The sequence below is a fragment of the Maniola hyperantus genome, chromosome 28, assembly GCF_902806685.2.
Source record: "Maniola hyperantus chromosome 28, iAphHyp1.2, whole genome shotgun sequence".
Classification (NCBI taxonomy): Eukaryota; Metazoa; Arthropoda; class Insecta; order Lepidoptera; family Nymphalidae; genus Maniola; species Maniola hyperantus.
Genome location: NC_048563.1, coordinates 563,517 through 589,455, shown reverse-complemented (window position 1 = coordinate 589,455; position 25,939 = coordinate 563,517). Strand labels below are relative to the sequence as shown.

At 39.3% G+C, this 25,939-nt stretch overlaps 1 protein-coding gene across 2 annotated transcripts in view; it reads left to right on the top strand.

The window, feature by feature from the left end:
- The window catches only part of LOC117994887 (uncharacterized), a 35,169-nt gene extending 18,814 nt beyond the window's left edge, over window positions 1-16,355 (top strand). The window contains exons 2-11 of one of the 2 annotated variants that reach the window (XM_069508367.1): window positions 1,860-1,946; window positions 2,980-3,819; window positions 7,984-8,171; window positions 9,140-9,243; window positions 10,382-10,534; window positions 11,638-11,729; window positions 13,212-13,372; window positions 13,672-13,962; window positions 14,644-15,025; window positions 15,128-16,355. In XM_069508367.1, the coding sequence (XP_069364468.1) occupies window positions 1,877-1,946; window positions 2,980-3,819; window positions 7,984-8,171; window positions 9,140-9,243; window positions 10,382-10,534; window positions 11,638-11,729; window positions 13,212-13,372; window positions 13,672-13,962; window positions 14,644-15,025; window positions 15,128-15,561 (2,715 nt within the window). In that variant the 5' untranslated portion in view covers window positions 1,860-1,876 and the 3' untranslated portion in view covers window positions 15,562-16,355. Of the gene's footprint in view, window positions 1-1,859; window positions 1,947-2,979; window positions 3,820-7,983; window positions 8,172-9,139; window positions 9,244-10,381; window positions 10,535-11,637; window positions 11,730-13,211; window positions 13,373-13,671; window positions 13,963-14,643 lie in introns of both variants that reach the window. The other variant, XM_069508366.1, reaches the window with a different exon arrangement.
- The last annotated feature ends 9,584 nt before the right edge of the window (window positions 16,356-25,939 follow it).

Below are 25,939 nucleotides of genomic sequence, written 5' to 3'. Positions count from 1 at the left end.
CTAACTGTAAAAACTTTTTAGATTAATAGACACTTATTGTTTCGTGAGCTCAATATATTTTCAACGATTAATCATGATCTCTGTACCACTGCACTATATTCTCAGTGAAAGCTGACAGTGATAAAAAAACCGGCCAAGTGCTAAGTCAGATTCGCGCACCGAGGGTTCTACAGTTGTATTTTTATTACACCTATACACAGAGGCGTCTTTACCTATGGTGCAGGGTGTGCGGCGCACACGGGCGCCAGGTCTAAGGGGGCGCCGAACGCCCTCTAATGCGACACCTCCAAAGATGCGTCAATGCCGGCGCTCTCAAAGACCCTGCGCTCGTGTTATGGCCGACGCCGTCATCATTTAAAATTGCACCATTTGCATCCGAATTTCCGTTTGAAAATATAACTGTTAGTATTCCATTTTGACCCTGCTCCTACTCTAGACTAGAGGGCGCCAGGGTACTGGTTGCACACGGGCGCCACAAGGGCTAGAGACGCCTCTGCCTATAGGCAGAGGCGTACTTCCCATTGACCTAGAATAATGAAATTTGGCAGGTAGGTAGGTCTTATAGTAGACATTAGGGGAAAAATCTAAAAACCGTGAGTTTGTGGTTACATCACAAAACAAATTAAAATGTGTTTTGAACAAATAATTAGTATTTTCAACTTTTAAAGAAAGATTACTATACCAAGTGGGGTATCATATGAAAGAGTTTTTTTTGTACATTCTAAAACAGATTTTTATTTATTTTTAGGCAAAATAGTTTTTGTTTTATCGTGCAAAATGTTGATAAAATACGATTGTAGTACGGAACCCTCAGTGTGCGAGTCTAACTCGCACTTGGCCGATTTTTAATGATCCGGCACATCACTAGTTGTAACAGTACCGGTGCAGACCTTGGCGATGCCTTGCGGTACGATAGTAGAAAGGTGAAGCTCCATCTTAGTCTGCATCATTACTTGCCACCAGGTGAGATTGCAGCCAAGCGCTAAATAATATCTGTCCCGGCTGCACTCACGTGTTTAGTCGACGTTAGCCCGACTAGTTTCGAACCCATCCGGGGTCCTTTTTCAAGGGAGTCAGTTAGCGCACGCGCCGCGGTTTTGACTGGACAGATATCTAAATACATAAAAGGAAAAGGTGACTGACTGACTGACTGATCTATCAACGCACAGCTCAGACTACTGGACGGATCGGGCTGAAATTTGCCACGTAGATAGCTATTATGACGTAGGCATCCGCTAAGATAGGATTTTTGAAAATTCAACCTCTAAGGGAGTGAAATAGGGATTTGAAATTTGTGTAGCCCACGCGTACGAAGTCGCGAGCATAAGCTAGTTATTTATAATGAAAATCACTCACGGTAGTATAAACGCTAAAAAACCGGCCAAGTGCGAGTCAGGCTCGCGCAATGAGGGTTCCGTACTACAGTCGTATTTTTTCGACATTTTGCACGATAATTCAAAAACTATGATGCATAAAAATAAATAACAATCTGTTTTAGAATGCACAGGTGAAGCCCTTTCATATGATACCCCACTTGATATAGTCACTCACTTCGAAAGTTGAAAATACTAATTATTAGTTCATCACCACAATTTAATTTTTTTTGTGTGATCTAACCCAGCTAAATTCACGGTTTTCAATTTTTTCCCCAAATGTCAGCTATAAGATCTACCTACCTGCCAAATTTGATGATTCTAAGTCAACGGGAAGTACCCTGTAGGTTTCTTGACAGACAGACAGACAATAAAGTGATCCTATAAGGGTTCCGTTTTTCCTTTTGTGGTACGGAACCCTAAAAAGCGCTAAATAAATAAAAAACCTTTAGGTGCGTGACTTGATCTGATGTTTTATTGTTCCAGGTGTAAAAAATGTCAAGATGGTTCGGGCCGTGTATCATACGTTACTTCTACTGTGCGTCACCACGCACGTGAACACGCAGTTTTTTGGTAAGGACAAAAAAAAAATGAGCCGAATTGAGAACCACCTCCTTTTTGGAAGTCGGTTAAAAACATCGATTATGCAAACGATAATTTTACGGTTATTTTTTCGAGTTTTTTATTTTTTTCAAAAGTTATGGAAATATGAACACTTTGTTTTGTAATGTAGACGATAAGACAGTATTGTTGCCCTTCGAATAAGCCCATTTTTATCTCAGTAAGACCAAAACCTTGAGAGATATTATTTTTTTCGTACACATATAGAGAATATTTCAACAAAAAAATCAATATGGCTGCCACACAGGTAGGAAGTGGATTGGTCCCAAATTTAGAGTGTATTTGTACTTAAAAATAGTTGTTATATAAATATTGAAAAATATAGCTAGTTCATGTACGGACATACTGTAGGTATAAGTCAGTAACTCAGGACTTTGAATTTTAAATATCCTACAGAGAATGCAAATAAAATATCTGACCGACGCTAGATGTCAACGAACGTTCCAAAATGAGGTCACTCGTAGTCAATGCCGCGTCGTAGGCGGGGCATTGACCCGAGTTTTGCACGCTATACATTGCGGGTTCGAAAAATCACTAAAACTACAAAATGAGGCAAATGGTTATTGGTATTGGATTTTGTTTAGGTAGTATAACAATAACGATACGTTTTTGCTAGCGTTTTGGTTACATCCTGTATACATATAATACATGATCAACCCATCACCGGCTCACTACAGAGCACGGGTCTCCTCTCAGAGTGAGAAGGGTTGTGGCCATAGTCTACCACGCTGGCCATGTGCGGATTGGTAGACTTCACACACCTTTGAAAACATTATGGAGAACTCTCAGGCGTGCAGGTTTCCTCAAGATGTTTTCCTTCACCGTTAAAGCAAGTGATATTTAATTATTAAAAACGCACATAGCTCGGAACAGTTAGAGGTGCGTGCCCGGGATCGAACCCCCGACCTCCGAACAGAAGGCGGACGTCCTACTGCTATCACAGCTTTTACATATAATATAATATACACCTTGTTCTTTTTTTCAGATTTCTTCTCGGCATTACAACCAATAGGCCAACAGACTTTACGTCCACTATTTCAACTAGACATAACCACTAAACGCCTACGAACCACTAAAACTACTAGAAGACTAGAAACGACTACAAAAAGGAATACTCCATTCTCGTTCTATTCCGATGAGTTTAATAGAAGAACTACAAAAAGACCAGAGACGACTACAAAACGAAACACATCTTACTCTTTCTACACAGATGATTTAGAAAGAGATAAGCAGAAGACTAAAAATGCACCAATCGTACACGACTTCTTTAGTACAACAACAAAGCCTACAAGAAAAACTACAAAGAGTAACCCTAGTAGACGACACTACGATCCGAATACTAGAGACAATGTGAATATAGATAGTAATATTAGCAAAATAGTTAGCAAAGAAACAAATAATAATAGTAATAATAGAAATAACAAATCCAAAACTATTAATAATTCAAGAAATGTCAATGTACATAGCATACAAAAAGCACAGCAAAGTAGTCAATATAATAATGATAGATTAATATTCGATGATGATGGTAGAAGAAACACAGTCATTAATTACGAGACTACAAAACCGATTCACACTACAAAATATCCTAATCTTTACGAAACGAATAGGAAAACATCGACTTCAAGACCGTATACGATAAGGCCAGGGGTCAAACCTGCGGTAGTTAATGGACCCCCTATTACTAATAGGCCCGCAACACAAAGACCCAGTTTTGGACCACAAGGTTTAAGTGATGACGTCAGTCCAGAACTAATTATTGGACCAAATGAAGACTACATGAGTACTGTTGAAAAGAAGAGATACATAGAAATTGCTGAAAAAAGTAAGTATTCATTCATCATTGTTGTTTTTTTTGGACTTTTTCCAAAAAAAATTAACTGCATAAGTGTCTGACATGACTGTTTACATAGTTAAAAAAGTTATTGCATTTTTAACCTCCGACCCACAAATTGGGGTGTTATAAGCAATTTGGTCGTCGTAATACTTTGGTAACGGCAATTTTTTTGTGTTTTTAGGGTTCCGTACCTCAAAAGGAAAACGGAACCCTTTGTTGTCTGTCTGTCTGCCGGTCTGTCAAGAAACCTACAGGGTACTTCCCGTTGACCTAGAATCATGAAATTTGGCAGGTAGGTAGGTCTTATAGCAGACATTAGGGGAAAAATCTGAAAACCGTGAATTTGTGGTTACATCACACAAAAAAAATTAAATTGTGGTCATAACCTAAAAATTTTAATTTTTTTAATTTTTGAAGTAAGGTTATTTTATCAAGTATCATATAAAAGGGCTTCACCTGTGCATTCCAAAACAGATTTTTATTTATTTATACGCATCATAGTTTTTGAATTATCGTGCAAAATGTCGAATAAAAAACGACTGTAGTACAGAACCCTCGTTGCGCGAGCCTAACAAAACGTACTTGGCCGGTTTTTTGTTTATTAACATACCTAGTTTATTTTTAAAACAATAATTTGACTTTTGACCTCATCCCATTATCAAACAGTTTTTGTTTGTCAATAATAATGATTATCTTTATAATAATCTTTTGTTACGATTATGATTAAGCTTAGGTATTTATTATACTTGTAAATAAAACCTATAAATAACCCGTCTTGTTTTCTAATACATAACAAAATTAGCATATAAATTGTACTCGGACCTTAAGTTTTATACGCGATTACCGTTCGATTATCAACTTTATCTCTCAACAGATAAGATTCAAAGTTACTTTCTTTGATTTAATTCAATCTTTATACGGAATCTGACTGTGAAGTGATATAAATTGTTCGTTTTTTTTTAGGTACCTACTTATACATTGTATTGGAAAAATTCCTTTGCTTAGTAATGTTGGCTTCGTACGGGTCGTATACCTCATTTCTGAGGGTCAATATCACTTATATTGCAATACCTATGTATTCTTCTTCTTCAAGTGCCATCTGCCCATCTCCTACCTAAGGTTAGCAATCATTAAGACTAACTGGATCTTGTTTACTGCTGCCCTAAACAGTGATCTTGTACTCATGTTAAACCACTGGCGAAGGTTCTTGAGCCAGGATATTCGACTACGGCCAGCTCTACGTCTGCCTTTTATCTTGCCCTGTATTATAAGCTGCAGTAGATCGTATTTTGGGTTGCGCATAACATGGCCCAGATATTCGAGCTTTCTCCTTTGCACACATTTAAGTAACTCAGTGGACTTCCCCATTCTTTGCAGCACGGTGGTATTGCGTACACGATCTCGCCATGAGATTCGCAACATTCGCCTGTACACCCACATCTCGAACGCCTCCAGCTTGTTGCTCATCGCTTGCATTAAAGTCCAGGCTTCGACTCCATACAATGTATATTCAAAGATTTTTAGCTGACTTCATTCGGGTGTAATTTCCAAAAAGCTTGATAGGACTTGACCCTTACTCCATTTTTAACCGCAAGCCGAAATACCAATTTTAATGGTTATATCTTATACCTTCCTACCTAACTTGAAAAGTAATGAACTTTGATTACAATATTTCATTGCCTATTAACCCCCTTGGCGTGAAAATTCCAAAAATCATCAAATATTTTTAACTAAAGCTAACTTACTTAACTTGATTCCGTACCTCAAAAGGAAAAACGGAATCTTTATAGGATCACTTTGTTGTCTGTCTGTCTGTCAAGAAACCTACAGGGTACTTCTCGTTGACCTACAATCATGAAATTTGGTAGGTAGGTAGATCTTATAGCTGACATTTGGGGAAAAATCTGAAAACCGTGAATTTAGGGTTAGATCACACAAAAAAAATTAAATTTTGGTCATGAACTAATAATTAGTATTTTCAACTTTCGAAGTGAGTGACTATATCAAGTGGGGTATCATATAAAAGGTCTACACCTGTACATTCTAAAACAGATTTTTATTTATTTTTATGCATCATAGTTTTTGAATTAACGTGCAAAATGTCGAAAAAATACGACTGTAGTACGGAACTCGCATTGCGCGAGCCTGACTCGCACTTGGCCGGTTTTTTTTCAACTTTCATCCCCGTATTTATCCCCCTTGGCGGTGCAATTTCCAAAACACTTAAAATGTTATATGTGTCACGTGTTTCTTTATTATCTCTTTATTTTTAACCAAAAGCCGAAATACCAATCTTCAAGGATATAACTTGAAAAATAACCGACTATCATACTTTCATCCCCTATTTAGGTAACCCTCTTGAGTCTTGAGTTATTTGTTAAATTAGCTGATATCTTAAAATCATAATTTAATTAAGTTAAGCAATTTTAACCGGCTCAATCGATTGTCCTAGCTTACTCTCAGCCTTTTCATTTAATGCTCAACCTTTAAGAACGCGTCACACGCGCCTTCTAAATGTTCCCAAATCTAACTCAAATTATGCGCGAAATTCTATAATTCCACGCTTGGTAAGTACTTATAACAATCAGTTCGCTGAGTTTGACTTATTTTACCTATCAAACAATAAATTTAAAAAGGAATTAAGAAACTGTCATCGTAAAAAAAAGTAGCTAACATCTAAATATGCATGCAATCACACACTCCCACTTACACACACACACACATACACACACGCACACACATAAGCACACACTCACACACGCATACACACACACACACACAATCATACACACACTGTTGTAATTTTATTTTATTATTGTATATACCTACATTTATTCTAAATCTATTCTGTTAAAATAGTTTAATTATAATTTTAAGTAATCTCTTTTGGCCTTCTGTCATACCTAGATTTAAATTTAAATAATAATTATGTATTTACGCTGTTGATTACTTTCAAATAAACAAAATAAAATAAAATAAAGTTTCTTAAGAAATAATGACCGCCAAATTTTTAGCAACTAAGTAGTTACCTATTTAGTATGGCAACGAGACACCAAAAAATACTTTAAAGTTCTGCAAGTTTGGACACCTAGTTGAATGAAGCGGCGCGAGCGAGAGCGCGCACGATCGACGCCAGCCGTCCCGTTCGCTCACAGCCGCTCGCTTGGGGTGACCATGTTTTGCGGGACAACGACTCAGCACAACAAGCTTATAACTTCGTATATTTCATTAAATGTTTTTGTAATTTTGCATATATATTCTTTATTAGATGATGCCCGCGACTTAGTCCGCGTGGATTTCGGTTTTTAAAAATCCCGTGGGAACTCTTCAATTTTCCGGGATAAAAAGTAGCTTATGTCCTTCCCCGGGATGCAAGCTATCTATGTACCAAATTTCGTCAAAACCGGTTGAACGGTTGAGCCGTGAAAAGCTAGCAGACAGACAGACAGACACACTTTCGCATTTATAATATACTAGCTTATGCTTGCGACTTCGTCCGCGTGGACTACAAAATTTCAAAACCCTATTTCACCCCCTTAGGAGTTGAATTTTCAAAAATCCTTTCTTAGCGGATGCCTACGCCATAATAGCTATCTGCATGCCAAATTTCAGCCCGATCCGTCCAGTAGTTTGAGCTGTGCGTTGATAGATCAGTCAGTCAGTCAGTCAGTCAGTCAGTCAGTCACCTTTCCCTTTTATATATATATAGATTTATATTAGTATGGATGTAAAAATATTCGTCACGGTTTTCGGTTTTTGTGTTAACTAAAACTAACGTTGTATACTACACTCGGCGTCAAAAAAATCGCACCTTTCAAAAAATCTACTTCAAACAATTTTAAACCTTATTTGACATCAATAATGAGGGTCATGTTGGGTATCATTTGAAAGGGGATGAAATGGAGAGCACAAAAACAATTCAATTAATTATTTTTCTTTTATTGGAACAGCACAAAAAAAGAAGTTTATGAAACAGTAAAAATCCTTAATTAAGCCTTAATTTAAAACAGATTAATTATACAAAAAAGAATACAAAAAATGATCTTAAAAATAATCTAAAATCTAGTGTTACCCCCCCTTGCCCTGATGACGGCTTCCATACGATCCCTCATGGATCTTATCAATTTTAAAATGTATATTTCTTTTTTTCAGTGTGCGACAAGTACAAGGCCCTGGATATACATCAAATTCAAGCCATACCACTAGTGCCATCCCCCGACCCCGTCCGAGTCAACGTATCGACCTGCATCCCCCATGAGGTCGCCTTGGTGGTAGGGGGTCGCGTCGCCTCCATACAAGAGTTCAGACACATGGCTCTACTGGGCTGGAATAAAATACAGGTAAGTGACCTGGAAACCGAGGAAACCTGCATGCCTGAGAGTTCTTCATAATGTTCTCAAAGGTGTGTGAAGTATACTAATCCGCACATGACCAGCGTGGTAGACTATGGCCAAACCCCTTCTTACTCTGAGAGGAGACCCGTGCTCTGTAGTGAGCCGGTGATGGGTTGATCATGATGATGATGATGAAATGACCTAGAACAGTGCGTGTTACCAGTGATGACATATGGACCCGAGACATGGTCGCTAACTATGGGCCTCATAAGAAAGCTCAGAGTCACTCAGCGGGCGATGGAGAGAGCTATGTGCGGAGTTCCTCTACGTGATCATATCAGACATGAGGAGATCCGTAGGAGAACTAGAGTAACCGACATAGCTCAACGGGTTGCGAAGCTGAAGTGGCAATGGGCAGGGCACATAGTTTGTACAACCGATAGACGTTGGGGTCCCAAGGTGCTGGAATGGCAACCGCGTACCGAAAGGCGCAGCGTTGGAAGACCCCCCACTATGTGGACGGACGACATCAGACGAGTCGGAGGGAGCCGCTGGATGGCGGCGGCGCAAGACCGTGGTGCGTGGTGATGCGTGCGTGGTGCGGGTGTGCACTGTGCAGGGTGTTCTCACCCCTATTGCCATCTTCACCTGTTACGTAAATCATCATGATAAACCCACTATAACCCACACAAACCTATATAAAAAAAATAGTGCTAAAAATTTTTTACGAGACATTTCACCGCGATTAATAGCCTCAACTGGTGACAGAAGGGCTGGCTCATTTTTTGCGCAACGGATCAGCCTGGCTGTCCAGCGCGGAAATGCAGCCAGTATTCTTGGCACCATTCCACGCGGTCATGATTTATATAGTAATTAGATAAGGCTAGCTTTAAGTTTTATTGTATTAAAAAAAAAAAACCTATATATAATCTAGGTGGACGGACGACATCAGACGAGTATATTTCTGTTCACAGACTGGCGGCTACTCGTGGAAATGTGGAGGCTCTCTCATCAGTAGCCAGTTCGTGCTGACTGCGGCGCACTGCGCCTACCAGGACAGAGACAACAGCGTGATCATGTGAGTGCACATATCCATCTATCCACAGATTTATTTATTTATTTATTTTATATCTAATTAGAACGGCAGTGCCACTTACACTAACTAGATGATTAATAATAAATTTAAATACAAATAAAGGTACAAGAAAAAAGACATAAAATACAAAACGATAAAAGATCAAAGAATTTTGAATATGTACGCTGAGAACATTGAATGACATATTCATGCAATGCTCTCAGCGTACTTCAGTAACTCCCGAACCAGTATTATAGAGCCATCATTAAATGGGTCCCATTGAGCATTATTGTCCAAAAGCGCGTTGAATGATGCTAATGAACGGGGTATAGGTGACATAGATCTAGCAACAGTGCGATGATGTGGGACCACGAAAAGTTTATTTATATACAGATATACTTACTTGTGAAATGTTGTTCCGTCTGTTTTACGTTCGCTTCATCTATTGTAGCCTAGTATACTGCAACCCGCCATTGCACAATAAATTAGAAAACAAAAACAACAAAACAATTCAATTATTTCTTTAAAATACTTGAGTCAACATAACCATACATATGTCAAGTTGTTTGTCAAGATCTCACAAACAAATACATCTTGACAAACAAAAACAAAGTGCCCACAGTGAGAAGGACAAAAAATAATCATTTTGTCACGTTCTATTAAGAGTTTAAATGCATTTAGCTATCTCGCTTTAACAGTAAGAGTCACAAAAGTAACTATATATATTTACGTACCTATATATAGAAAAAAAAATCTCTTATCATTAAAAATTTTATATTTACAAAAATATACGCCGTCCAAATGGTCATTTATGGGCATCGTGCCCAATACACTGGCGCTATGAGCGAAATAAGCACCAGCTCACCAGACGCGTGGATTAGCTTTTGGGACACGACGTTACTTTATAAAAGCTTTCGTGTCGGATGTGATACAGCAATCTTACTAGATGGCGCCACTAATTACTCACTATAAAGCCTGAATCACGCTAACGAAGTGTTAACCTCAGAAGCCTATTACAAGATACAACGGTCGGATCAGCTACTGACACCCTTTCTCAGGAAATCTTCCTATTGCTATGATCGAACACTACTCCCGGACACGCGCTGATAAATAAAACTAAAAAAAACTACTTTGTTTCCAGAGGTCCCCCACAAGTGGTCCAGCTGGGATCGTCATACCTGGACGATCCTGGCGCCGTGGTGGTCCGAGTGGCGGCCGTCATCCGACACCCGAAGTACAAGCTGCCCAAGTCCTACTACGACATTGCGCTTGTCAAGATGGCCAATACTGTCACGTGAGTACATACCCAGCAGCTGTAAGACGGTCTCCACGTATTGACACTAGATGACTCTACCTACTAAACCTACCAGAGATGTAGTAACTTGCAATGAGCGGACTGGATGGCGCCACGGGTAGCTTCAATCGCTCACTACGAAACCTGAATCGCGGTAACGAAATGTTAACCTCGGAAGAAGGCTCGTGACCCATTTGTACATTAATCACGTAATGGTTGGAGTTTTCTTGGGATACCTATTTGGCTGAGAGCTGCTATATTCTTCCGCAAATTTGAAGAATAATAAATGTGTAATGCTGATTTTGGAAACTTAACAATAAACAAAGTCAAAGTCAAATACTTTATTCAAAATCAGTATCTACCCTTATTATAAATGCGAAAGTGTGTTTGTTTGTTGGTTTATTGGTTTATTGGTTTGCTGGTTTGTTGGTTTGTCATTCAATCACGTCGCAACGGTGCAACGATTGACGTGATTTTTTGCATGGGTATAGATAAAGACCTGCACAGTGACATAGGCTACTTTTTATCCCGGAAAATAAAAGAGTTCCCACGGGATTTTTAAAAACCAAATTCCACGCGGACGAAGTCGCGGGCATCAGCTAATAGGTAATAAATTTCATTTTTTGATGGTCGGTTGTTGGATTTGTTAGTTGATATAGTGGTGATAATTTTTACGCGAACTTAAAACTAAAGCTACGGGGTTTCAAACGCGCCCAGGTCTGAGAAGAGCCTACAACAAACTCAGCCGGGTATTCTTTTTATTATCACCACTTTGATCTATCACAAAGCCGTCAAGCAACTCATTCCCAAGCTTTCTTATCATTTAAATAATCCTTTACATTGTAATAGGATTTTTCAATAAGTTTACGTTTTATGAAAACTTTGAACTTGTTGAGAGACATCTCCAATATGTCTTTTAGAAGCTAAAAACGTAAAAAAAAAAAACAATGATGTTAAAGTACAGACTTAATCTAAAGTTATATTGATATAGTGGTAAATTAAACTAGTTGACGATTCAAAAGCTCTTCTAAAAGTTGTTTTGAATAAAAATCTATTCTATTATATTCTAGACTACTATGTACTTAGTTAGTTACGTTTTGCAGGTTTTCCAGCGTCATAAAGCCTGCTTGTCTAGGAATACCGCCGCCAACTGGCAAACCTATCATTGCTACCGGATGGGGAAGAACTGAATTTGGTACGCTTTCCTTTTTTTAGGGTTCCGTACCTCAAAAGGAAAAACGGAACCCTTATAGGATCACTTTGTTGTCTGTCTGTCTGTCTGTCTGTCCGTCTGTCTGTCAAGAAACCTACAGGGTACTTCCCGTTGACCTAGAATCATGAAATTTGGCAGGTAGGTAGATCTTATAGCTGACATTTGGGAAAAAATCTGAAAACCGTGAATTCAGGGTTAGATCACACAAAAAAAAAAAAAAAAATGAACTAATAATTAGTATTTTCAACTTTCGAAGTGAGTGACTATATCAAGTGGGGTATCGTATGAAAGGTCTTCACCTGTACATTCTAAAACAGATTTTATTTATTTTTATGCATCATAGTTTTTGAATTATCGTGCAAAATGTCGAAAAAATACGACTATAGTACGGAACCCTCATTGCGCGAGCCTGACTCGCATTTGGCCGGTTTTTTTTGTTCATAATAGGCTATGATGATAATGTGGCCTAAGATGGGATAAGTGTGCAATCCATTAATTTCCATCCCTGTGCGCTTACTACGAGATTTTATAGTATACTAGCTGACCCGTCCCGGCTTCGCTCGGGTGGAATTTAGAAAATCGAGATGGGGGATGAATTTCCAAAAATCCTGGAACACGTATTTCTTCATTTGTGACTGAAAACCCAAATACCAATTTTCATGTAAATAACTTGAAAAATGACGGACTTTCATACAAACTTTCATCCCCTATTTAACCCACTTAGGGATGGAATTTCGAAAAATCCTTTCTTAGTGGATACCTACTCTTTACAGAGAACACACACTCAAAATTTCATGTCTCTAGGACCAGTGGTTTAGGCTGTGCGTTGATATATATGTCAGTCAGTCAGTCAGGACTTTGAATTTTATATATATAGATAGTAGTTAATAGTATTCGAGTGTCGAAACACTTCCACGTTATAGTAAACTGGATCTTAACAGCTTTGTTTTAAAGCTCAAGTTTGTCTACACATCTACAGCCAGCGCTCCAAGCGGAAACGTTGCGAAATTAAAATCAGTGGCATTGAATTTTTGACTTCAATTCAAGGCTCTTTAGGTCCATTTTACTTTGACGTTATTGTGTTTCGACTGTCGAATTCTGGCAAGGTTGGTGAGACGTAAAATCTTATTTAGTATAAGATTTTACGTACTGGTCATATACCTGAAAAAGTCGTCATCATCATCATCATCAACTGATAGACGCCCACTGCTGGACATAGGTCTCTTGTAGGAACTTCCACACGCCACGATCTTGCGCCGCCTGAATCAAGCGGCTCCCTGCGACTCGTCTGACCTAAAAAAGTATTAAAATCAAAATGCATGTCTTACATAAACTTGCTTTGCCATTTGTGATAATTTCGGGATCTGAAAATTCTTTCTCTGGAATAGATAGAAAATAATTTTGATTTAAATCTGAAAATGTAACAAAAATACACTCTTTTTTTGCTATTCCAAATAATTGTAGGTGGCGACCAATCCCAAGAACTACGCAGTGTGTCCCTGCCTGTATGGGACATGGCGGAATGCTACAACGTTCTGGGAACTTCTAGAAGGTTGCCAGAAGGACCCTCCAGCGACAGCCAGATATGCGCGGGCGAGAAGAAGGGAGGCAAAGACACTTGTCAGGTAAATCCATACTTCCATACCTAATCAGAATGAGAAGGGTTAAATCCGACAACAACAATCAAATCTCCAACAACAATCAACAATCTAACAGCAACAATCAGAACAACAACAATCAACAATCATACCAGAACGCTCAATCGTTTACCGCTACCGTTAGGTTGGTAAGTAGCCTCCGCCACCAGACATAATTCTAGAAATTGCAAATTCCGAATCTGCCGAGAATCGAACCCGGGACCACCCGCAGGTAAGATCACAACCACTGCGCCAGAGAGGATAATTTCCTTTTTTTTTGTTTTCAGGGTGATTCAGGAGGCCCAGCACAAATCCAAGAAGGCTGCTCATGGCGAGTGGTCGCCGTCACATCTGTGGGCAGATCCTGCGGCGCCGCCCAAACTCCTGCGCTATACGCTAAAGTACCCAGAGCCTTCATATCCTCTGTTGTCTTCGCCGGACAAACTGACAACAACAATCAGAACTCCAACAACAACAACAATCAACAATGGAACAATCAGCAGACCAACAACAACAATGGAAACAAAACCCCACAGTGGAATACGAATCAACAACAATCGAATAATGGACAGCAAAATGTAAGTAAATAAGTCCACATCATCACCCCTTAACCAATCACCAGCCCACTACTGAGCACCGGTCTCCTCTCAGAATGAAAAGGTTTAGGACCTTAGTCTACCAAGCTGGCCATTTAGCAGATTAGCAGACTTCACACGCTTTTGAAAATCTTATGGATAACTTTCAGAATTGCAGATTTTATCATGTTTTCCTTCACCGTCAAAGAAAGTTCACATAAGTCCACATAAATCCGGAAAGTTAGAAGTACGAGCCCGGGACCTAACCACGGACCCCTTGAATAAGAACCCGAAGTCTTCACCACTGGGCCGTACTATCATCGTTCCATCCATAAATTTAATTACTTAGGTGCTTATTCAATTCAAAATAAACAGAGAGATATTCAATAAGCTGAGTTTGGTTCGATGCATACGGATCAAGTGGAGTCGAAGCTTTTTAATAACAACTTAAACCGAGCTTTAAGTTCTTTAACATACCTACAATGGGAATTGGTATACTTAACAAGGAAGAAACTTAAAAATACGTGGGGGGAACCAACTTAGACATTTTATATTCTGAAATTACCCCCTACCGGGAATTGAATTCGGACCTTCCCGCTCATAAAATCACTATGCGAAAGAAGACCTCAAGTAAAAATTCATTTTGATGTTTTAAAAACCAGATTTTGGTTTCCTTTCTTACAGAATAACAATCAGCCGTGGAATAATAACCAATGGAATAACCAACAACAATCAAATAATAATCGGCAACCAACCAACAATCAACAAAACTGGAACAACAACCAAGGTAACAGTTGGAATCGTCACCAAGGGGAACCAAGCAGGAATCCAGATTACAACAACCAACCTCAGAATAACAATCAATGGCATTCCAATCAGGGAACCAACAACAACAGAAATAATCAAAACATAAAGAGAGACGATCAGGACAACAATTATGACGTTCAAAATGGAAACAGCAATGTCTATCAATCGAATAATCAAAATAATAGAAATAATGGTCAATATAACAGAGGACAGTCCAATAATGGTTATACTACAGACAAACCGGTTTATAATCAACAAGGTGGTTACAATAACGGCCATACGGTTGAAAAACCGGTCTATAATCAACAAGGTGGTTATAATGTTGGTTACACAACAGAAAAACCAGTTTATAATCAACAAGGTGGATACAATGTTGGTTACACAACAGAAAAACCAGTTTATAATCAACAAAGTGGTTACAATACTGGTTACACTACAGAAAAACCTGTTTATAATCAACAAGGTGGTTACAATAACGGCCATACGGTTGAAAAACCGGTCTATAATCAACAAGGTGGTTATAATGTTGGTTACACAACAGAAAAACCTGTTTATAATCAACAAGGTGGATACAATGTGGGTTACACAACAGAAAAACCAGTTTATAATCAACAAGGTGGTTACAATGTTGGTTATACAACAGTAAAACCAGTTTATAATCAACAAGGTGGTTACAATAATGGTTATACTACAGAAAAACCTGTTTATAATCAAAATGGTGGTTATTATAGTGGAGATTATGATGCGGTGGTACCGTCGGGATACCAAAATGATGGTAGGGTGTGGTGGACTTGAAAATAATCAAAAAAAATTGCATGTATCTATGTGTAGTGTATAATAATTGTTTTCTGGTAAAAAATAGCAGGACGACAGAGGAGGGCGTATGTCTGCGCTTTTGTATGCTACGTCGATGTACCTGCGCAGAAATTTTATTTTTGAACTGCGCGAAGATATCTCACACAATCATAGCTCGTTTCCGTCTGCTATTGGTTGAGGTTGGTTGTTAAGCGACCACTTTTTTCAAATCAAATTTTTATTCAGTCAATTCCGATTCTCTAGTCTCTCTCTAAACTAAATTTAGAGTATCTGCATCCTTTTCTTTTTACTAATGTTAAAAAAGGAACGGAATATGACTTTCACATTTAAAGACTCTAAATTATAGTGCACAATACAAATTTAAACAAATAAATTCGCGAGTGCGTGCTAAAATCACGGGTTTTACCATCTAAAAATTAAATTTAGAAATGTCAAACTGCTTCTGTCCTTTTCATATTACAATAGTAAGAAGAGGGTGCGAATACTCTAAAATTAGGTTGTGCTTAGAATCGGTGCCAATTTTGTAACTAAGTATTATAAAATTAGACTTGTTAACAATTACTTCAATTCACAATAAGATTTTGAATGGTACCTATAGCATTTCTTGTAAGTACTTACTGACTTTAAATGATCGAAGATTGTACTTAAAAGCCCTATTTAATAAAATAGGTAGATATTTCCATGTAAATATTGTTTTTAATCAGTAATTAATATGTAAGTACAAATAATTATTGCTCAAGATATAAACTTACATTAAATAAGTATTTTGTTAATTTCGTTTTATTTCTTACTTTTCTTGGTAGGTACAGTTCTTGCAATTCACGAAGGCGAGTGAACTTTACTTGTGGTTACGTATACACGGACATTGCGTAAAGTGTGCGTGCATGTCGGACCAATCAGTCGCGAGCAAGCGCTGTCAAATGTTGGCTGAGATCTATAGAGCGCACTTTGACTTTGCTGCGACTTAAGATTGAGTTAAAACGAGACAGATTTATGTGAGAGATATAGCTCTGTCTCGTTTTAACTAAACTTAAGTAACGATTAAGCGATTCTGAGTACGGCTGTTAGTGATTTAGTATTTTTCAAACCCGCAATGCATTGCGCACAAAATGCCCCGCCTACGATACGGCATTGACTCCAAGTGGCCTACTTACGCAACGTTCGTTGACCTCTAGCGTCAGTCAAATGTTTTATTTGCAATATATCGTAAACTTTTAGAAAGTAATAGGATTTTTTTATATTTTTCGCGTTTTTTTTTTTTGTGGTATCATATCAGTAACCATCAGTACAGTGACCTGTCTTCGTTTTTGCTAGCGTTCTGGTTACACCCTGTATAAAATAGGTAAGACCACCCGTGCGAATCCGGATCGAGTCAGCTACCTTTTTTTTTTTTTCGAGGGAGAAATCTTCTTAAGATACCCAATCGGGTTATGTGGGATTGTACCCACTAAAACCCCCTCTGTGGCCCTCCTCAGCGCGTTATTGAGAGGCTCCGGGAACTCTAAAGAACGTACGCCGCGCCGCGCCGGTGCCTCTCTCGCGCGACGCCTGTTGGACACATCCTCGAGAAAGTGCAGCCACTCGCGACAGCTACCTAGTAGGTTTTTTTTATTTATTCAGATACAAGTTAGCCCTTGACTGCAATCTCACCTGGTGGTAAGTGACGATGCAGTCTAAGATGGAGGCGGAAGGGGTACCTGGAAGGGGTACGGCAGTTTTTAATAAGCCCATGCCCCTTTGGTTTCTACACGGAACGCTAAATCGCTTGGCGGCACGGTTTTTCCGGTAGGGTGGTAACTAGCCACGGCCGAAGCCTCCCACCAGACCAGACCAGAAATTTAGAAATTATAAATTTCCAAATGCCTGCCAGGAATCGAACCCGGGACCTCCCACTAATAAGACCACAGCGCTTACCACTGCGTCAGGGAGGTCGTCAAAGGTTTTCTTAAAATTTACAACATAAATTTTATTTTTATGCTATAACTTTACGACTCTATTTTACAAGTCAATTTCGTATTTTTTTTTTACTTTTATCACAGAACATATAATAGTTAGTTAATACTTTTGTTTTCACTATGTATAATAATATGTTCAGAAATATATATAACTTATGTCATATTTACATTTTACTGGGTGAGTACTCCAGCTAATTTAGAGACTGGTAACATTGAGCCAAGTCGGTAACTGGATGGGTGACCGACTTTGGGAATCTAAACTTGGCCTTTTCATTTCCTTCGTGCCTCGGTTCTGGTTATTAAAATAGCTGATAATAATTTTTTTTTTTTTATAAAAATTAAAACCTACAGTCGAATATCTCGTTCTCCTAGTCGAGTTGTATGCGGCAGGATCCGGAACCCAACGCATTATTATCCCAAGAGAACTCAGTACGATTCATCATCATGATCAACCCATCGCGCGCCGGCTCACTGCAGAGCACGGGTCTCCTCTCAGAGTGAGAAGGATTGATAGACTTCACACACCTTTGAGAACATTATGGAGAACTCTCAAGCATGCAGGTTTCCTCACGATGTTTTCCTTCACCGTTAAAGCAAGTGATATTTAATTTCTTAAAACGCACATAACTCCTGAAAAGTTAGAGGTGCGTACCCGGGATCGAACCCTCGACCTCCGATTAGAAGGCGGACGTCCTAACCACTAGGCTATCACAGCCCCTCCATTGTGTTTTTTTTTTTAAGAATATTAGCCATGTTAAATGACTAATATTCCCCTTTCCTCTCCAACTAAGCGTCAAGCTTGTGCTAGGAGTAGGTACGACAATAGTGCAACGGGCGGGGTTTGAACCGTCGACCTTTCGGTTTTCAGTCCACTTATTTACCAGTTGAGCTATTGAGGCTCTATTATAATTAATGGAAAGGAGTGTAACGACCTTCAGTAATGAGGAATAGGATGAGTGATTGACACTGTATCTACTTTAAATATTTCTTTTATTTAGCTCTATCAATAGCACAATGCAGAAAATACGACATACAACAAGAATCTTTTACCCTGTACGGAGAAAGTCTGAAATCAGTCGTGGACAGATTCCGACGGACGCCTGACTACTTGAATATATTGAACAATGAGGTAACAAAATAATAGTAAGATAATTTAATTATTCAGGCGGGTCACCTGATGTTAAGTGATTACCGCCGCCCATGAACATTTGCAGCACCAGACGAACCGCCAATGCGTTGCCGGCCTTTTAGGAATTTGTTCAGTCCGCCCCTTGAGTAAACCCATGTTGTAATTGAGAGGAAATATGGTCGGAGAGACTTTTGAACATTAGGTATTCGAGGCTGCTCGAAGGCGAAGATATCAGGGCGGCGCTGATCAACGTCCTGATCCGTCTAATCAATAGTCCCTGGCGCAAGGACTTCGAGGTCGCGAGTGGCTGCACTTTCTCCAGGCCCCGTGTCGAACGGACGTCACGCGAAAGAGGCACCGGCGTACGTTCTTTAGAGTTCCCGGAGCCTCTCAATAACGCGCTGAAGAGGGCCACCGGGGGGGTTTTAGTGGGTAGAAATCTCACATAACCCAATTGGGTATCATCTGAAGATTTCCCCCTCGAAAAAAAAACAAAAAAAAAAGGTATTCGAGTAAACTATAGCTGTCGCTCTGCGAGCTCACCCCCTCAAATTGTTATTCGATTCTTATCGAGTAACAAACATACAGACACACACACAAACTTTCGGCTTTATAATATTACTACAGGAGATGCCCTGACTACATCCGCGTGGATTTAGATTTTTAAAAATCCCGTGGGAACTCTTTGATATTCCGGGATAAAAGCCTATGTCTGTTCCCGGGATGCAAGCTCTCCCTGAATAGTACCTAGGTAAAAAGATAGGCCGTGAAAAGATAACAGATAGATAGATATACAAACACACTTTCACGTTTATAATATTTGTATAGTATTAATACCTACCAATTTTTTCGTTAATATATCAAAATTTCGCGCTCGCTTCGCTCGCGCTTTTATTTCTCACTGGATAATGCCTGCAACTTCGTCCACATGAATTTAGTTTTTAAAAATTACGTGGGAACTCTTTAATATTCCGGGATAAAAAGCCGTTTCTAAGTGCAGAGGGACACGAATTTACAGAATCAGTATGCATATGGATGGATGGTTTGGAATACTCTTCCGCGATATGTGTTTCCTACCAATTACAACCCGGGTATTAAAACAAGAGTGAATAGGCATCTTCTAGGTAAACGCGTCCCATCTTAGGCCACATCATCACTTCCCATCAGGTGTGATTGTGGTTAAGCGTATACCTATAATGAATAAAAAAAAAATTAGAATTGAAATAGAAATAGAAATAGTTTTTTATTTGTTAGAATGTGGTACAATTTGGTCTTAAATCTATTTTGAACCCTTGACATTCAACCAATAATTTGGTGTGCAACTTATTATAGTAACTACATTATCATAGAATAATAAAGTGTGAAAATTAACAATCAATAATCTACTTAACTTATTTATATTTAAATGTATCTATCTAGAAAGTACCTAATGTTAACAATATGATTTTATTCAAATATAAAAAACCCATGTCAATGTCAATAATAATTATTTAAAAAAAAGAAGTATACATGTTCTTCAGTTAAAAAAAATAGAAATAACAATCTTAGAATAACACCACAATAGTTAAGGTCATATCCATATCAATGAGTCAGTCATATCAATCATAAATTATTAAATATAAACATTTTATCCGCCTCTTTAAAATTAAAAAAGTCACTTATAAGGTTTTAGATACTCCTTAATTGAATAGTAGCACTTCTCTAATAACCATTTATTTAAGAATGATTTAAGTGAAGGCAGTGACATTACTTTAACATGGGGAGGAAGCTGGTTAAAATATATGGTTATTGCCATGCAATATGAGTTATTTTGAAATAAGCATAATTTTATGTGAGGCAGTATCAATCTGTCTTTGTGTCTTGTTCGTTTTCCAAGTACATCTCCATGTCTGGTGAAAAGAATTGAATTGAATGATTCGATTGTTATTCGAATGAATCGCCCTTCGCTATCTGCTGTTTCAGATGACACAACTGAACAAGCAGCAAGAAGCGGTTGTAGATCGCATCTCATACGTGTTCGCTCTCAAACTGTACGACCGAGTGCTGCACGAGATGGACGCTCATAACAACCACTCACAAGCCAGGTCCAGGATGAAAGGATTCTTATCTACCATGGGGTAGGTAACTTTTTTCAAAAAATGATACTATAGTCGCTAACGGACTATGGTCCGCGCCAATTAAATAACCGTTCCTGAAGTTAACCGTTCTTGAAGTCAGTTTGTCACCTGCATTAGTGTGAGTGCCACTTCCGTACACAGTATACGAGTGCGTAGAACGATACCGGCACGAGCTCACCGTCCGTCCGTCCGTTCATAGAATCTAGATAATACTAGTTAAAAATTGCACAAAAATTACTATGTTACCGAATGGGGTAAGTTTTTCAATTATTTCCTACAATGGGGTAACTATGTTCAATTCTTTCCTACAATGGGGTAACTTTTTCAATTATTTCCTACAATGGGGTAACTATGTTCAATTCTTTCCTACAATGGGGTAACTTTTTCAATTATTTCCTACAATGGGGTAACTATGTTCAATTCTTTCCTACAATGGGGTAACTTTTTCAATTATTTCCTACAATGGGGTAACTATGTTCAATTCTTTCCTACAATGGGGTAACTTTTTCAATTATTTCCTACAATGGGGTAACTTTTTCAATTATTTCCTACAATGGGGTAACTTTTCAATTCTTTCCTATAATGAGGTAACTTTTTTCAATTCTTTCCTACAATGGGGTAACGTTTTCAATTCTTTCCTACAATGGGGTAACGTTTTCAATTCTTTCCTACAATGGGGTAACGTTTTCAATTCTTTCCTACAATGGGGTAACTTTTTCAATTCTTTCCTACAATGGGGTAACGTTTTCAATTCTTTCCTACAATGGGGTAACTTTTTCAATTCTTTCCTACAATGGGGTAACGTTTTCAATTCTTTCCTACAATGGGGTAACTTTTTCAATTCTTTCCTACAATGGGGTAAAACTATGTCTGAATTTAACAAGACATAAGGCTATACTCAATCCGCGGATAGAAGCTAATATAGCGTTCTCTCTGTTTCGTAATCCCTTACAAATGATAGAGACAAAAATCTCATTGGCTAGCCATTGTGTCAAAGTCGCCTTGTGACGTCATTAACCGCCTTCTGTATAGCGTGACGTTAATAAATAATTACATTAAAAATATGGAAAAATCTTTCTTTTGAAACTATTTTCTTTAATAATGAATTTTAGCCCCATAAACTACCTCTATACAAAACAGTAGTATCATCATCATCATCATCAACCAATAGACGTCCACTGCTGGACATAGGTCTCTTGTAGGGACTTCCACACGCCACGGTCTTGCGCCGCCGCCATCCAGCGGCTCCCTGCGTCTCGTCTGATGTCGTCCGTCCACCTAGTGGTACTGTAGTATAACATGAAAGTATTCATAAAATAAAGTTAGTTGTGGGCCAACAAGCCTCGTTTCATCTCATGGTGGCAGCGGTGGGATAGCGATCACATCATGTCACCAAGACCCTATTGTACTTTTCAGGAAAGCATCATTCCGAGGGCCCCGCGTACCCAGGCAGGGACGTAACAAGTCCGCCGTCAACATACTGGATAGCTACAGCCACTTCAAACATACACTCACTCTGGCCGAGAAGAACCGGATGAAGCAACTAGGCTTCGAATATATTGGGTATATACCGAGTCACGAGTGTACAATGAACCAAAAGCTTAATTTGCTATAATCCGCTGAAACAGGTCGAATCTGTATGGTGCAACATGCAGCATGCGAAATGCACCGCCCGCCCTCCCACTGCTAAATATGCAGGAAGAAGCAGCCACCAGGCAAGCAATACGCACCGCCACGCAGCACCACACAAATCCCAAACACACTCGACGCACGTTTCGCCCCGACACCGGAGCATCCTCAGCATTTCGCATGTTGCATGTTGCATCATACAGATCCGACCCTTTTTTTTTTTTTCTCTAGGGGGAGGAAAAATCCCTAATGGACTTCTGTCTATCGACAGGGTGTGACAGGGTCCGTGCGAGTCGTCCGTGACTAAAAAGACCTCCCCCTCTGCGAGATCAGCACGGAACCGTGTAACATTACTTCGTGCTGACCCTCTGATTGCTCTCTCTCCTTTTTTTCTTGTTTTTCTCTATCCTCCCTTCTCAACATTATGGCTCTCAGCATCTGACCGTATCTGTGCCACTCATTTTCGCTTGACACCATACGGGCTACCAGATTTTGGGCGTTGACACTGTCGCTTGCTCCCTGTGCTGCTTCTCTAAGATCCGCGCACGCGGGACACTCAAAAATCGCGTGTCTCGGGGTGTCTTCCTCTCCGCAAACGTAGCAATTTTCAGTAGGCGCTTTCCCTATTGCGAAGAGGTAGGTGTTGAACACCCCGTGGCCGCTGAGTGCTTATGTCAGCCAGCGGTCTACTTCCCCATGCTTCCTCGTGTGCCATTTTTTCAAGTCGGTAATGAGTTCTCTGGTCCAGGTACAGACAGATTCGACCTGTTTCAGCGAATTATAGCAAATTAAGCTTTTGGTTCATTGTATATCATGGACTTCCGCAAAGTAACGCCTGCATCTATATTCTATACAGAGTGTAACCAGAACGTACATGAACAAAATCATTTTTCATTTAGCCTTAAAAAATGGTTGCAAGGAAAAAATTTTTACTCTTTAGAAGAATTTTTCCAACATGATAAAAAGCGTTTTTGACATTCTATTGTTGGACATTATTTTAAAAAAAAAGCTTATTACAGTGCCTATATTCGCTTGGTTTTGACATTTCATTTATTACTCTTACTTACTAAGTTTAATTTTATGATTTGCCTGTATTATAAAAAAATATCTAGTCACACTCAATAATCTCAACTGTTAACTATATTTGTACGCCGCCATGGCCAATATGCTGGACTGTTTCTTAGATTTAACATCTTATGTACCACATTATGCAAATAAAGAATTATTCTATTCTATTCTATTCTAACGCTGGCAAAAACGAAGACAGGTAAAGATATGATACCAAAAAAAAAACGCGAAAAAAATATTAAAAAATTCCTATAATTTTGTAAAAGTTTACGATATTATTGCAAACAAAACATCTGACTGACGCTAGAGTCAACGAACGTTCCATAAGTAGACCACTCGAAGTCAGTACCGCGTCGTAGGTGGGGCATTGACCCGAGTTTTGCATGATTTAATCTAAATATATAAAAGGGAAAGATGACTGACTGACTGACTGACTGACTGATCTATCAACGCACAGCTCAAGCTACTGGACGGATCGGGCCGAAATTTGGCATGCAGATAGCTATTATGACGTAGGCATCCGCTAAGAAAGGATTTTTGAAAATTCAACTCCTAAGGGGGTGAAATAGGGTTTTGAAATTTTGTAGTCCACGCGGACGAAGTCGCGAGCATAAGCTAGTTAAATACATAAATGATATGAGTTCCGATTTTCGCCACGCGTCAAAAGAGCCTTGTCGCACTGTATTCCTGCAAATTGCTAATCGCGTGGCCACCATTTTAGTGACGTTAGCACGAGACTGAAGTTTCGAGATGGTATATTTGTATTTCAGTTGACGTCACAATGATGTCATTTCGATGTTAATGAGACATGGTTCCACCGCAATAGCAATTTGCGGAACTTATAATCATCATCATCATCAGCCTGTGGATGTCCACTGTTGGACATAGGCCTTCCCTAAAGAGCGCCACCACACCCGGTCCTCAGCCTTCCTCATCCAGCCACTTCCCGCCAGCTTCTTTATATCGTCGGTCCATCGTGCTGGAGGGCGTCCCACACATACGGTCTCCACTCAAGGATTTTCCGGCTCCAACGGCCATCGCCTCTACGACAGGCATGTCCTGTCCACGGCCACTTCAGCTTGCTAATAGCTTGGACTATGTCAAGTGACCTTGGTTCTCCTGGACTTATCATACTTTTTTTTTTTTAGGGTTCCGTACCTCAAAAGGAAAAACGGAACCCTTATAGGATCACTTTGTTGTCTGTCTGTCTGTTTGGTACTTATACAGTACAGGGTACTTCCCGTTGACCTAGAATCATGAAAATTGGAAGGTAGGAAAATCTTATAGCTGACATTTGGGGAAAAATCTGAAAACCATGAATTTAGGGTTAGATCACACACAAAAAATTAAATTGTGGTCATGAACTAATAATTAGTATTTTCAATATTCGAAGTAAGATAACTATATCAAGTGGGGTATCATATGAAAGGGCTTTACCTGTGCATTCTAAAACAGATTTTTATTTATTTTTATGCATCATAGTTTTTGAATTACCGTGCAAAATGTCGAAAAAATACGACTGTAGTACGGAACCCTCATTGCGCGAGCCTGACTCGCACTTGGCCGGTTTTTTTAATCAGGTACAAGTTAGCCCTAGACTGCAATCTCACCTGATGGTAAGTGATGATGCAGTCTAAGATGATAGCGTGCTAACCTGGAAGGGGTATGGCAGTTTTTTTTTATTAAACCCATACCCCTTTGGTTTCTACACGGCATCGTACCGGAACGCTAAATCGCTTGGCGGCACGGCCTTGCCGGTAGGGTGGTAACTAGCCACGGCCGAAGCCTCCCACCAGACCAGAAATTTAGAAATTATAAAATTCTAAACCCCTGCCAGGAATCGAACCCGGGACCTCCCACTAATAAGACCACGTTTGACAAATTTCAGGTTAGCCATTCATGCCATGTTGGAAAACTTGTCGACTGATGACGCGCTGCCCGTGTCAACGCGTATGCCGAGCGGCGGCGGGCAGGAGTCCACCACACACCACAATCATGAGGTGACTACCACACTGATAAAAAATAAAAACTTTTTTATTCGTATAAACTTTTACAAGTGCTTACGAATAGTCGGATGCATCTACCACTGGTTCGGAATGCCTTTCCTACAGAGAAGAACCAGCAAGAAACTCGGCGGTTGCTCTTTTCAAATATTTGATATAGGTACAAGATTATGTCATGTATAAAATAGTATTTGCAGTCTTGTGCGTTGCTGGAACGAGCTGCAGGTCAAATCCACGCTCTTTTATCATTTAGATCTTTTTAGGGTTCCGTACCTCAAAAGGAAAAACGGAACCCTTATAGGATCACTTTGTTGTCTGTCTGCCTGTCTGTCTGTCTGTCTGTCTGTCTGTCCGTCTGTCTGTCAAGAACGGGACGGGTCTGCTCGCTTGCTCGCTATATCTATTAAACGGGAAGTACCCTGTAGGTTTCTTGACAGACAGACAGACAATAAAGTG